Below are 12,278 nucleotides of genomic sequence, written 5' to 3'. Positions count from 1 at the left end.
AAAGCCAGCCAAATGTATGACCACAGGCATCAAACAATACATCCATCCCTTCTACTGTTGAAGGGCTTAGCCTTCACCCTTTCAGTACTATCTAAAAATCTATGAGAAACTGCATACCTAATACAGGGGAATCAAGAGCATACAGCTTGAGTAAGTCACAATACTGACTCGTTACAAATAATACAGAGGAATCATTTTTGAAATTCAGTTTAATGTTATTTAAATATTTTCTGGGCTAAAGATTAGACTTTATTAATTTATGTGCACAAGTTTTAGTTCAGCGCTCTCAGGATACTGAGTCCAACCAAACACTACAGAGATACAGGGCAAAAACTCATCCATAATAAACAACTACATCTTTTGCTCCTCAATTACTCCTGTGCTTCATTTCCACTTCAGTTTCAAACTTAAAATAGTTATGCGCAAGTTTGCGGGCATTGCTGTTTTATCATCCTGAGCTAGTTAACAAAGAGAACGTCTCTTCAGAATGTCTGTTGGACATGGTACAGTAAAGGAACATATGGTTTCACTTAGATGTCAGTAAGTTTCAAAAAGAAGCTGGTAATTGAGGGGTAGCAGCATTTATCTCCAATGCCAGCCAACACAAGCTATTCACAAACATCCCCACTTCACATGCACAATACCTCAGCACTTACCAATCTGGCCAAAACCTTCACTTGTCATACAGCTCTGTTCCACAAGAAAAGGCATGCTCATTTCAGGTTAGGGTAAGAGAATGCTACTACTGAACCAAAGTGGTGGAGCAATGAATGGCAATATGTCAATTAACGCAGGATGCAGAGCACTTGCGAGTCACCTGCTATCACAGTGTACAAACTCACCACAGGCACCAAGCAGTATTACACATCAACCGCAACTCCAGCCTAGGGATCCTGTAAAAGGAGAAAAATTTCAGCCATTTGCAGAAGCTCTGGCACAGATCTGTTGTACAAAAGTACCAATTTTGAAGTCATGTTTTTACTGTAATCAGGCAAGATTGATTCAGCAACAGTCCTAATGCAGAAACTGCTTTTCCACAGGACAAACAACAAAAGCAGCAGTTACGAGGAATAAAGATTAAAACCTAGAGCAGAAGTGTGCTATTTTAAGCCTGCCTGTCCAAGTCTTCAATAACCCTCATCTGGCTATGGTACTCAGCTCACATGGAAGTGAAGCAGCAGAGTGCAAAATATCATCTCTGCAGAAATGAAAGGGCCAGAAGGCGACACAGTGTAGGTCTTAAGCTTTCACACTTGCTGCTTCTGAAAAAGGCTAAACAAAAGACACTCACAAATAAAAAAAAGTGACTATGGCCATCACACAGGCTAGTACTACCAGGTGTTTTCTAGTTACATGGAATAGGAAAGTTTGCTAATATTGCATTGTCTTCAAGTTCAACTGAATGTGGTATAGTCTACTTTCACTTGAAAACTGCAAGAGGAAGACCGCTTAATCAAATGAGTTCAGGATAAATGAGTCCACTGATGGTACATAACTACTAATCTATTCCAGATCAGCATTGCTATTCCCTCAAAGGGGATGCATTTGTATATATTAGATGGGGACTATGCTTAATCTGAGAAGGCATTACAAGGACTAGGTAAATTTAAAAGAGCACTTCAGCACACTAAATATTCTTAACCCTCAACTTACAAAACAAACAAATTCAGAAACAAAAAAAGCAACTGTATGGAAAATGCACTACTGCTCACAGAAGTAAAAGTGTAAAGTCTCAGAACTGCATCCCACGGATGGATATAGGGAAGATGAGAGAATACACTAAACCCAGGGTTCATATCAAGAATAGCTGAATTCAGTTTCTAGATACCCAGTTACTAACGTTCAGGAGTACAGAGTGGCTTCTATTCTTACCAACAGTCACTGTTGTTCCTACAGAGACTGGTATAGTTAATGCAAACTTTATTTACAAAAGACACTTAAATTAGTTACTTCATGCCATGTGTCCATACAGAATCAACAGTTCAAGGATTACATGGAGAAGAATTCACAAAATTAAAAGTGAAACCACTAAAGATCCTCTAAGAGTTAAGAGCTAGGAAAAGATCTTAAAGACAATTTTACAAATAAAAAAACAAGTTATGAGAAACTAGTCTGAGCAAGAGGATGGTTGTTTACAGGTCTGTACACTAAAACTAATACACAGACAGCCTTCTATTGTCAAGAGATGCTCACTGAGAAGCAGAGTATGTACAAATACTTGTGCCACAATGACTCAGTCCTCCAAAATCCACTGTATTATACATAAACCAGTTTGTATACACTAGGCCTAAATGAGGCCTTTTAACTATGAAGACTTCTAGTTTAGTAAACTAAAGCTGAAGACAGCCCAACCAACAGTGATGCTGTCTTTCTCACAGCTTTATTTGCGACTGCTTTTTATTCTCTCCAGTCTTTTTTTCAAGTCATCAATATTAGCTGCTGTAGAGGAAGGCGAAGCCGTGGTAGTTCCAATGCCAGAGGAATGAGTCTGATTGGAGTCCAGGTCCAGATGCTGGTACTGTTCCCGTGACTCACGGAGCTGGGAGAGCTTACTGTGAAGCATATCTGTAGAGGATGCAACTGTAGGGACTGCTGGTTTAGAGAGCAGAGATGTCAGAGGTGCTCTGTCTTCCTGCTATAGTGGAAGAGAGTGAAGTGTTAAGACAGGTAATGGCAAAAGCCACAGAGAAACGCACGCTATAATCAATGGCCTCAGGAAACACTAAGAACAGAAGAAAGGGAAGGAACAATACAACATTGGTTATCTAGAGCGATAAAGTCAGTTACCATCATAAAAATCAGATCCGTGCAAAGCTAACTATAACAAACAATTTCTAGAATTCAGAATTAATTTCATGTCAGCGGGGATACAAAGGAACTGCAAGTCCAACCACCATGCATTAAGCAGAAGTCACGCTATACGCATAACAATTTTTTTCTTATATTCAGAACCTCTCAGCCTCAGATCAAATTTAGTCATAGAACTTCGTATTTATATTAGTCACATTTGTTCCGGTTCTCAACTCTGAACAGAAAGCACAGTTTCTTGTTTGGATTAAAGAAACACCCTGTTTTACTGGAGAAAAACTATGCAACTGGATATACCAGCACTATTTGTATCAACCTCTACCTAACAAGGCTGCAAATACCTGACTGCTCTGGAGAATAAGCAGCTATAATAAAGATGAAAAATTCACCACAGATCAGTGTTTCACTGAGATGGTCTGGTACAATCTTACACAGCCTGCATTCTAATACGAGAGGGAAGTCCACTCCTAGGGGCACCATCTACATTCAGTGGCTTTCTGGAGTGACTGGGAAGAGGAAACTTGGATTGATTGGCAAGACTCACTCTACCAAAAGTCAAGTTGTTGCTCTTTTACCAATACCAAGGCAAGATACCAAGCTGCAGGGCTGGAAGAACAAGCTGCATCTACATCAGTGCAGCAAAAAGAATGAAGCAAAACATAAGTCTGCCTGGCCAAGTAACAAGTTTAAAGCCGTTTATATCAGGAACGGTGGCATGCAGCAAATAGTGTGAACGCACATTGCAACGAAGGACAATCAACTCTGATTGCAATCCATCTTCAGCACATGAGGGCTAGCCCTTTGACTTCAGATTTTATAATTAATTAAAAAAAAAAAATCATGCCCCCCTCCCCAGGGATTTAAAAATGCTGTCAAATACAATACCTTTGCATTGTCAAGGCCACAACGCTGCCTGAGGATTTTTAGCCTTTCCAAATAGACTGAAGGCCCTACTTCCTCCCCATTTGTGTTGCCTATAGATGAAGATACAGTGTTGGCAGAAGCCGGGACACATGTTCCTTCTATCTGAGGAGAAATTCCTGGGGAAGGAAAAAGAGGGGAAAAAAAAAATTAAAAACTCAAAAAGTCTAAGCCTCTTGGTCAATCACTTGAAATAATATGCAACGGATGAAGAATCAACCGACCTATAAACTACCAACAATTATTTGTATTTGCTAGTATAGGCATATTGGCCTTTTCGTGTCCATGGTCATTTCCTTTAAAAGTGACAACTGAAAGTAAAGAAAAGAAATTAGGACAGAAATGTTAGGAGCAGCAGAGCGTCTACAAAAGAAGCACTGAGGCAGATGGCTGCAAAAAATGGGAAGATGCTGATGCCAGTCAGAGGTAACCATGAAGTCCAATAGAGAGAACTTGGGCAGTTACATTTGCAGGAGGGAAAGTGTTTTGATTTTTCTGTCTTTACTGTATTCAGTAGTACTCTTGAGCAGACCTCACCACTACTTCTAATCTTCTTTCTTCTTGTTCAGGTAACTGAAAGCTATTGCTGCTTTTAATTCAATCAATGAAATAGTGATTTCTAAAAGGCATATAGCAAGGGCGATTAAAGATTCTCTACCAAAAGACTAGAAAAGGACTTATATTACAAGAAAAACCTTCCATCCTGAAACAAATGGCAAGTTCTAAGACTCAGTGGGGAAAGGGATTTGTTTTCACTAGTTTACAGCAAGGGTATTTAAAACATAAAAAGAGAAGTTAGTTAAGCTTTTATACTTTGGTCTAAATAAAGCACAGTTTGCAAGGCGGAGCAAAATTCTTTACTATATCAAACTATGGCAGGGGGGAAAATAAGATTGGGGCACAAAAATTCAGTTTGGAAGTCAATACTGTTGAACTAACGTTTCTTGGCTGCACAGAATTTTAGGACATAAGATACAATATCGCCCGTCCTATGTAGTCAAAGGGATTTAGGAAGCTGTGAAAGAAGCCTCCTTACATCATCTTCCCGAAGTAATTTACAACATAGGAATAGAAGAAGGAACAACAGCAGGAGAAAAGACTAAAAACCATCTGAGACAGCTACATACTTGAAGAAATAAGTGTTAAAGGTAGTTTTGCCAGATTATACGTCAGCTTTTACTGCGAGCTAATCGTCTGCCACCTTCCCTCCTTAATATCACATTAAAATACTGATTTGGGCCCATCCATAACAAAGAAACTCACTAGTCAATTTAAAGCTTGTTTTACTGCAACTTATCAAATAAAAAAGTTGATTGGTTGGAAAGAGGTCGTCACAAAGACTGCTATAGAACCATTCAAGCTATTTAAATAAACTTTCAGATTCCATAGCAAACAATACTCTATCAAAAAACTACTACAACCATTTTAGTAACCAAAATGTAAAAGGAGAACCTGACAGCTGTTGCTGTTATAACCCAGCTGTACACTTCACAGAAGCAATTCTTGATATCAGAGACATGTAGTTTAGGCTAAAGTTCACCCCAAACTACAAGATACAAATTAGAATCACCTGTTTACCAAGCCTTTCAGATGTATTCTATATTTCATTTGACAAGTTAAGAGCTGCAACATTTTCCTTGTCAACAAAAAACGTATAGTCTCTGCAAAGGGTACCAGATGTTGCCTCATGAAGCAATACAAGCACTAAGAGTATATGTGAATTACTTTAGAAGCCTGTAAGAGTCTCCAAATACTAGTTTCTCGTGTGGTACAGGCAATTGTCCCCATTGTACATCTGCTTCTCCCCATTCACCTGTGTTGCTCTAATACATACCTGTAGAAGGAATACGTCCTTTCCCCTCCCGTTCTGTTTCTATCAGCCGGAGGCCTCTTTCCACATAGCTCTGGAAGAACTGAGATGAGTTTTTCAGGAAGGGCTCAATGTCTGCATCAGAATATTTCTTTTTGTATTCATACAGCTCTGCCAAACCCTGGGAGGGAAGAGTTCCTTTGCATTATCACAACTGCATACACCACTCTAATGTATTGCACTTTCATCCTTGCAGGAAGAAAACACTTACCTCCTTAGTGTTCTCCTTGGAGCCAATCTTCTTAAATATCTCTGCCAAAATATCATTAACTTTGGCCTTCGAAGACTTTTCCTCCTAAATAAATACAAGGCGACTTATCAAAAAAGAGTAATATAACCTTCATTAAAACCAAGAGGAAGTTACACAAATGTAATAAACACACAGTGCCCTCAGACCTGTCAGCTGGGCACAGAGCTTCAAAAACAAAGGAAGCCTTAAAGTGGCTAGAGTTTTATGTAGCCACGGGTTACACAGAATAAGAATCAGGACACCAAAAAGCTGTAGGTCTTCTCAGAGGACAGTGTTTAAAGCCTGTTTTGGTTATGGCTCACTTTCAGTAGATCAAATGCAGTAACTGCCAGGATAAAACCTATGCTGCACAGTTGAATGCCTTAGGGAGCATCTTACCCTGGAATATGCACAGAATGTTCAGGTAAGAACAGAAACACACCGCAAGTTACCAGAACAGCCATAAACAACCTCAAAACTGAAACTAGAAGAGCGTTTCCAACACTAGTCACATACTGGAGAAGCACGTACTTCTGCATACTCAACAATCACGAAAAAAAGCTTACTTCCTGAATAAATTGCCTTAACATCCCTTCTTTCTACCAACATATTTACACCACTTACTATGCGAGAAGCTCCTTTTTCTGTTTCCTTATCAGCCTTGCTTCCAGTTTGGTCCATGGAGTGCTTCATTACTCTACATAGGTGAGCCTCCAGCTCAGATTCGTTTTTGTTGTCTATCATTGTTAAGTGATCTAAGATCTAAAAGAAAGAGAGGCAAAATCTTTAGAGATCACATGAACATCCAATTTAAAAATACATGACTAGAGACTGCTCTGACCTTGGGTCCTTTCAGCTTGCACAGGGTGTGAAGCAGAGTCTTCAGTGTCCTTATAGGGAACTCACTCTTACATTGCTTCAGCTTCTCTTTGGGAAAGACCTTCATGAAAATGTGGATATCCAGCAAAATCCTATCCAGATTGATGCTATTAATGGTTTCGGGGAGAAGTCGCACCATTCTCCACAGACACTGGAAAGAGAGTTTGACTTAAAGCAACGTAACTCAGTGAAGAAGCACTTAAATATATAATGGCAGATCATGCATCATGATCATTGAGCTGTTTCACTCTGCTACAGTAGACAGAGTAACATATTTGAAATGGTACAGACTAACTCTTTATAACTAGCTATAGTGTATCTCAGATCTCTCTTTAGAGCTGACGCATGAAAAAGAATGTAGTAGTGCTGAGTTCACTACCAGTGACAGGAGACCGAGCGCTTTGTGTGAAGAAATTTTGACAGATAATGCCTGGACGCTATGTACATCCCCACACAGTGGGGTACTTTCAGGTTTAGCCTCATTAAGAATACCCAACTTGTTTCTAAATCATGTCAGTTACAAAAGGGGGTTATATAATAAGAGATAGAAAAAAAATTACGGCAGCTAGGCTGTTGCTTCAGACAAAACAGAAATTTCAGAGTTCAAAACCTCTGCTACAGGCTCACCTTCATGACAAGTTCTGAGAACTTAGGTGAACTGGCTGTTGCTAGCAGACTGTCTTGAAGCAGAACAAGCAGAGCACTAGAAGGAATAAGTTTATAACAGAATTACACAGGGAAGTGCTATACAAAATAAAGATGCCAACTCTCCACAGAATAACACACCACAGACGGAGCTAAGTCCAGCAGTTTAATGTCATGCTGTGCAATTGTTTTTTTTTTTTTTTTTTAAATCTCTAGTACTTCACATCACAAGAGTTTAGAAAGCAGATCGCTGAACTACAATGCATACAGAATAACATTAAGCTGGTTGGCTTAGCCTGCCTCCAACTGTATAGACTGTGTGGTCAGGTTCCGGTCACCATTAATTAATGATCAATCACAATTCTTCATTTACCAGCTCAACTACTCTACAGACAGAATGACGAATGAACAAGATCAGCCAGCCAAGGAAAGATTTTAAAAGCAAGAACTGGCAAAGAGAAGCAGCTAGCATATCATTTTCTTTATATACCTCAAGATGTTGGTCTGGTCAGACTTCTCCAGAACTTTCACTACCAAGAGGTTGACTGATCGGATGACCTGCTCACCCTCCTCGAGGTCTTCAACCCGAGAATCCAGCATTAATGTAATGAGACCATGCATTAGGTCCTTCAGCACACCAGTGGATGCCTCTCGAGCCAGACTCTCTATCTGAAATAGCTACCAATTGGAGTCAACATTAGAAGTTTTCTCTGCATAACAACATTTCAGTGTAGGGAGTTCTATGGACTACATTGCCAAGTTCTGTAGCATCTCAAAAACACCCCAAACACCCACCCTCAAAAAAAACAAAACCAAAGGCCCCCCTTTGGGCCTTTATTAAATATTAACCTCCTTCCAAGTGCGTTTTTAGTTCTATTGAGAGACTTCTGAATATATTCAGGTCATCAGTTAATGCTCCTAATCTCTTTCAATGCGTAAAACGGAACTTAATAAAAATGTAAGAGCAGCTATATTTTGGAGAAGCAGCAAACCCTTCCCTTCCCTAACCTCTCAATCCTCACTCCTTCCCAAAAGATGGGTTGGTGAGCAGATAATCTAGTAACAAATCTTTGTAAATAAAATTCAGTAGAAAACTAACCTAGACACAGGTCAGTGATGGAAAGGAACTCTGTTCTCCTGCAATTTCTGCACAGAAATTATTTTCTCTTCACCTTAATTTATAGGTCAAAGCCTTACCGAGATCATGCTCCCAATGATACAGCTGTAAAGTTTAACTATTTCATCTTTGTCCAGCTTTTCATCTGCCATGTGTGTATTGTAGATTAGCCGAAGCTGCATAAACGTAGCTATTAGAAACTGGTCAATGTGGCCAGACATAGCTTCTGCTTTGTCTTCTTGTCTAAGAACCTCATCAATCTAAGGGGGGGGGGGAGGGGGGGGGGGGAAGAGGAAAAAAAAAAAAAAAAAAGGAAAAAAATCCCAAGTTCAATAAAGTCAACAAGCTGCAAACAGCACAAAATATAATTTAAAACTGTTCTGCAGGAACTCTCGCAATTACCAATCCACTTTGCCAACGCATTTGTTTTCCACACCTTCACTAGAAATCAGTGACCACAGACTCCTATAGCTAATCCCAATACAATCAATCAGTGATCTTCTGGTGAGCTGCAATCCTATCCCATGTGCATCTGAGAACAGGAAATGCTGCATTATACAGTCTGGAATTAGCCACTGTGAAATCTGGACAAAACATTTCTAACTAGTTAGAACCACCTTAGAAGCATAAAAAAAAACAGGAGGTAAGACAAAGTTCCTTTGCTGGGGATCTTTAAAAACAGTTTACATTTAAATGCTAAGCCTCACTGGCAACAGTAAGCTTTTTTAGATTAGTAACACAGATGTGTACGGGACTTAAGCAGAGACATGTGCACAGTTACATACTTAGTGCTTCTGTGTTAAAAGCCTATGCTACATCATTTAAATAAAATGTCTATTGCTAAAGCGAGTCAGATGGCCCCTGTGCACTTAGCTTTGTCATCAGGGAGATTCTGAGCAGAGTCCACATCACCTGACGTGGATGCTCCACCAGAGTGCAACTCATCACCCTCGCAGACAAACAGCTGAAGTACAGCGTGAATAGTTGCTACCTTAATTCTCTTACCTGTGCCAGAGCCTGGATGCTTGTATTTATATCACCACTGGCAACTTGGGAGATGACAAAGTTGATGGTAGAAGCTGTGTTGCTGTGCATGTCATCAAAATGTGGGGATACAGCACGAATCCTAAACAGTTGAAGAAAACAGGATTCACGACTCTTTGGAGAGACCGTTCTAAACTACACTTCACTGCTACTTTCCAGTGACAGCTTATAGTCAAGAGAAAAGGATTTCATCCTCACAGTGGATGCTCAAGGAAGGAATTGTTCCTATTAGTGAATTTATTCCACTACCTGTAGAGACACTGATGATGCACTTACAAACTCAAGATCCTCTTACTATGAAGTGTATAAACAGAACTATTTTTTCCTTCCCCATTAGAAATAACTCCTATCCAGATTTCCGAACACCACCACACATTGCCACTCTAACATCGCTCTTCCAACTAGCTGAAGCTTGACCTTGTGTTCAGACTTCTTTACTCAATAGAGACTAGCACTGTCAATTCAGCTTCTCAAAATGGTTCTAAATTAGCCCTAATGGATTCACTTAGGTGAAGCTGTAACTAGACTCACTTGGGCTCAGGAATCAGGACTGGCTCAAAGATGTCATCTAGTTTGTGCTGTACAAGTGCTGGCATCTCACATCTGACAGTACCATTGTCATTTTCAATTTCATCAAGATCCAGCTGAAACTCCCGTGGAACTGCATGCGTTGTCTCAGAGTGACCACCCATGTTGCGATTTTGGCTGTAGAAACCAGGAAAGAGGTGTTTATTATAGATGCAAGAGACAAGAATACTAGCACTAGCATCCACCGGTAGCCCCAAAGCTCTTATAATAGGATAGCATAGGTTTTGCAGATCTGATTTTATCCAGTCCCCTTAACAATAACCCCCTTTGCCAATCCCCTATCCGTTAGTTCAACAAGCTTTTGTAGGCCAGAAGAGCACCTGCTGGTTACTTGCCTTCCCGGTTTTTCCCATAACCCACCATGAGACCCACTGCAGCAGTGAAAGATATGCACCAGTTTGTTAGGAGAGACACCCAGCAGAGTTTAAAGTCGCATTAATGTAATATTGCATTACAGCTCAATAGTGGCTCTTCTTGTGTTCTTGGTATGTTTTTTTTTTAAAAAAAATAAGATGAACAAGATGCAGCTGTACATAGTAACCTAGTAAGCTAATCTGAATCTAGGACTGTTAATATCCCACGTTGTTTGCAGGTCAAAGCACTGCATATTCCATTTTTCACAAAAATGCATCATTTTCAACTGGAGACTTTTCCTCCGAGATAATGAGCAGATAGGAATGTCGTTTTGTTTCTAGTACTGTTGCCCCAGGCTGATTCACACACATTCATCAGTTCCGTGCTCTAAGTTTGCCCTAACAAGTTAAGAACAGGGTCCAATCAATACCAAGTTTAATGCAACATATACGAATAAATTCTCCCAGTATTACGAGCAGCCGCTTAACATGGAAGTGCCATGTCTGCCCTGCAGTTTGATTTGTAGTTGCCTTGGTATAGGTCCTCTATTCTTAGTTTCTTTCTTTTCTCTGCAAATAACCTAGAGCTGGCCACAGTAAACTTGTCACCCTCAAGAAGGTATGACTAGGGTAGAAATCAAAGACACAAGAGCCTTTCTACCAGGGAGTTAGTGGGCAGTACTTACATCCTATAAGTGCGATACATAATTCTGTCCATGGAGAAGCAGTGAAAAAAGGCACAAGACCATTTAGAAAGATTTCAAGACAGACAAGACAAAAAGAAAAAAAAAGTTTCAAACATTTTGTTTTGCATTATTTGGCCTGATTTCACAACATGCAAAGATGACGATACAAGAACTAAAATAACATTGCCAGACATGATATCAGCACATGTACTACGTAGGATAGAAAGTATAACTTTTCATTACATACTTGAGTTTGGAGGACATATCCTCAGCTGGCCCCTTCCGTAGCATACTAGCATTAGTGCTGATATTTTGAGTACGCTGAGGTTTCTCCTCTGCCTGCCTCACCGGAGCAGCAGCTGGTCTTTTGGCTGACCGCTTTATTCTCTCCTCCAGCATGCTCATGTCTTTCTCCGAGAGCTACAACACACATGCACACACACTTTCACTCAGTTTGTTAAATTGTACAGGCTTTAGAATTCTTGACAGCCTACCGAAGATACAATTTTATTACTGCAAACTGAAGTGACTATAATGCCAAGGGTAGGAACTGTCAATACTACCATCTAGTAGCAATCTACATGAGTCAATCTACATGAGCCACTCTGCACTGTCAGAAGCTTCTTCAAGAGTTAATTAACCCATATTGCCAAGCTCCAACACTGAACACAGCTGCTTCCAGGCTGCTTATGTCCAAGAAATAAGTTCAGCTTGAATCCAAACCCTGGCACTTCACATCATATGCTTCTAAATGTTGTTTGTGTTGCCTTAAAAAACAGCTTAAAGACACCCTCTATGGCCCCTATTAGGGGCCCAGGCTATGCTTTGCCATTAAAGGGAGAATCGAGGGTCCTTCTACAGTGGGGCTGGTCAGCGTAGCTGTAATTCCAACCTGAACACAAGGTAAGCCAACTGAACCCTCCACTCAAGCAGGGAGAAAGGGGAGAAGAAAAAACAAGAAAAAAAACCACATTTATCAGCTTACCTGCAGGACAGAGAATTACCGATAACTGCACTTGAGCAAAGGTAATCTTGACGTTTTTGTGGGAAGTACTCTCAAGCATCCCTATGATTTGGGAAACTTCCTGAAAAGCTGTGCATTTTGGGACTAGGTGGACCATTCCAAAGCTTAGAAAGC

At 40.1% G+C, this 12,278-nt stretch overlaps 1 protein-coding gene and 1 non-coding gene across 4 annotated transcripts in view; both read right to left on the bottom strand.

Annotated features, from left to right (window-relative positions):
- Window positions 1–191: 191 nt before the first annotated feature.
- Window positions 192–12,278, bottom strand: part of CKAP5 (cytoskeleton associated protein 5) — a 54,636-nt gene continuing 42,549 nt past the window's right edge. For all 3 annotated transcript variants that reach the window (XM_068945779.1, XM_068945780.1, XM_068945781.1), the window contains exons 33-44: window positions 11,388–11,560; window positions 10,045–10,218; window positions 9,475–9,595; window positions 8,550–8,729; window positions 7,843–8,030; window positions 7,335–7,410; window positions 6,670–6,858; window positions 6,453–6,590; window positions 5,811–5,894; window positions 5,564–5,720; window positions 3,694–3,848; window positions 192–2,635 (exon numbers count right to left, since the gene is read on the bottom strand). In XM_068945779.1, coding sequence (XP_068801880.1) covers window positions 2,381–2,635; window positions 3,694–3,848; window positions 5,564–5,720; window positions 5,811–5,894; window positions 6,453–6,590; window positions 6,670–6,858; window positions 7,335–7,410; window positions 7,843–8,030; window positions 8,550–8,729; window positions 9,475–9,595; window positions 10,045–10,218; window positions 11,388–11,560 — 1,890 coding nt within the window. In that variant the 3' untranslated portion in view covers window positions 192–2,380. The remainder of the gene's footprint in view (window positions 2,636–3,693; window positions 3,849–5,563; window positions 5,721–5,810; window positions 5,895–6,452; window positions 6,591–6,669; window positions 6,859–7,334; window positions 7,411–7,842; window positions 8,031–8,549; window positions 8,730–9,474; window positions 9,596–10,044; window positions 10,219–11,387; window positions 11,561–12,278) is intronic.
- Window positions 9,314–9,424, bottom strand: LOC138067574 (small nucleolar RNA SNORD67). Its single transcript, XR_011141757.1, has one exon. It is a non-coding gene; the product is annotated as a small nucleolar RNA SNORD67 (small nucleolar RNA).

Source organism: Struthio camelus, chromosome 5 (genome assembly GCF_040807025.1).
Source record: "Struthio camelus isolate bStrCam1 chromosome 5, bStrCam1.hap1, whole genome shotgun sequence".
NCBI lineage: Eukaryota > Metazoa > Chordata > Aves > Struthioniformes > Struthionidae > Struthio > Struthio camelus.
This window is presented reverse-complemented; position numbering and strand designations above follow the sequence as displayed.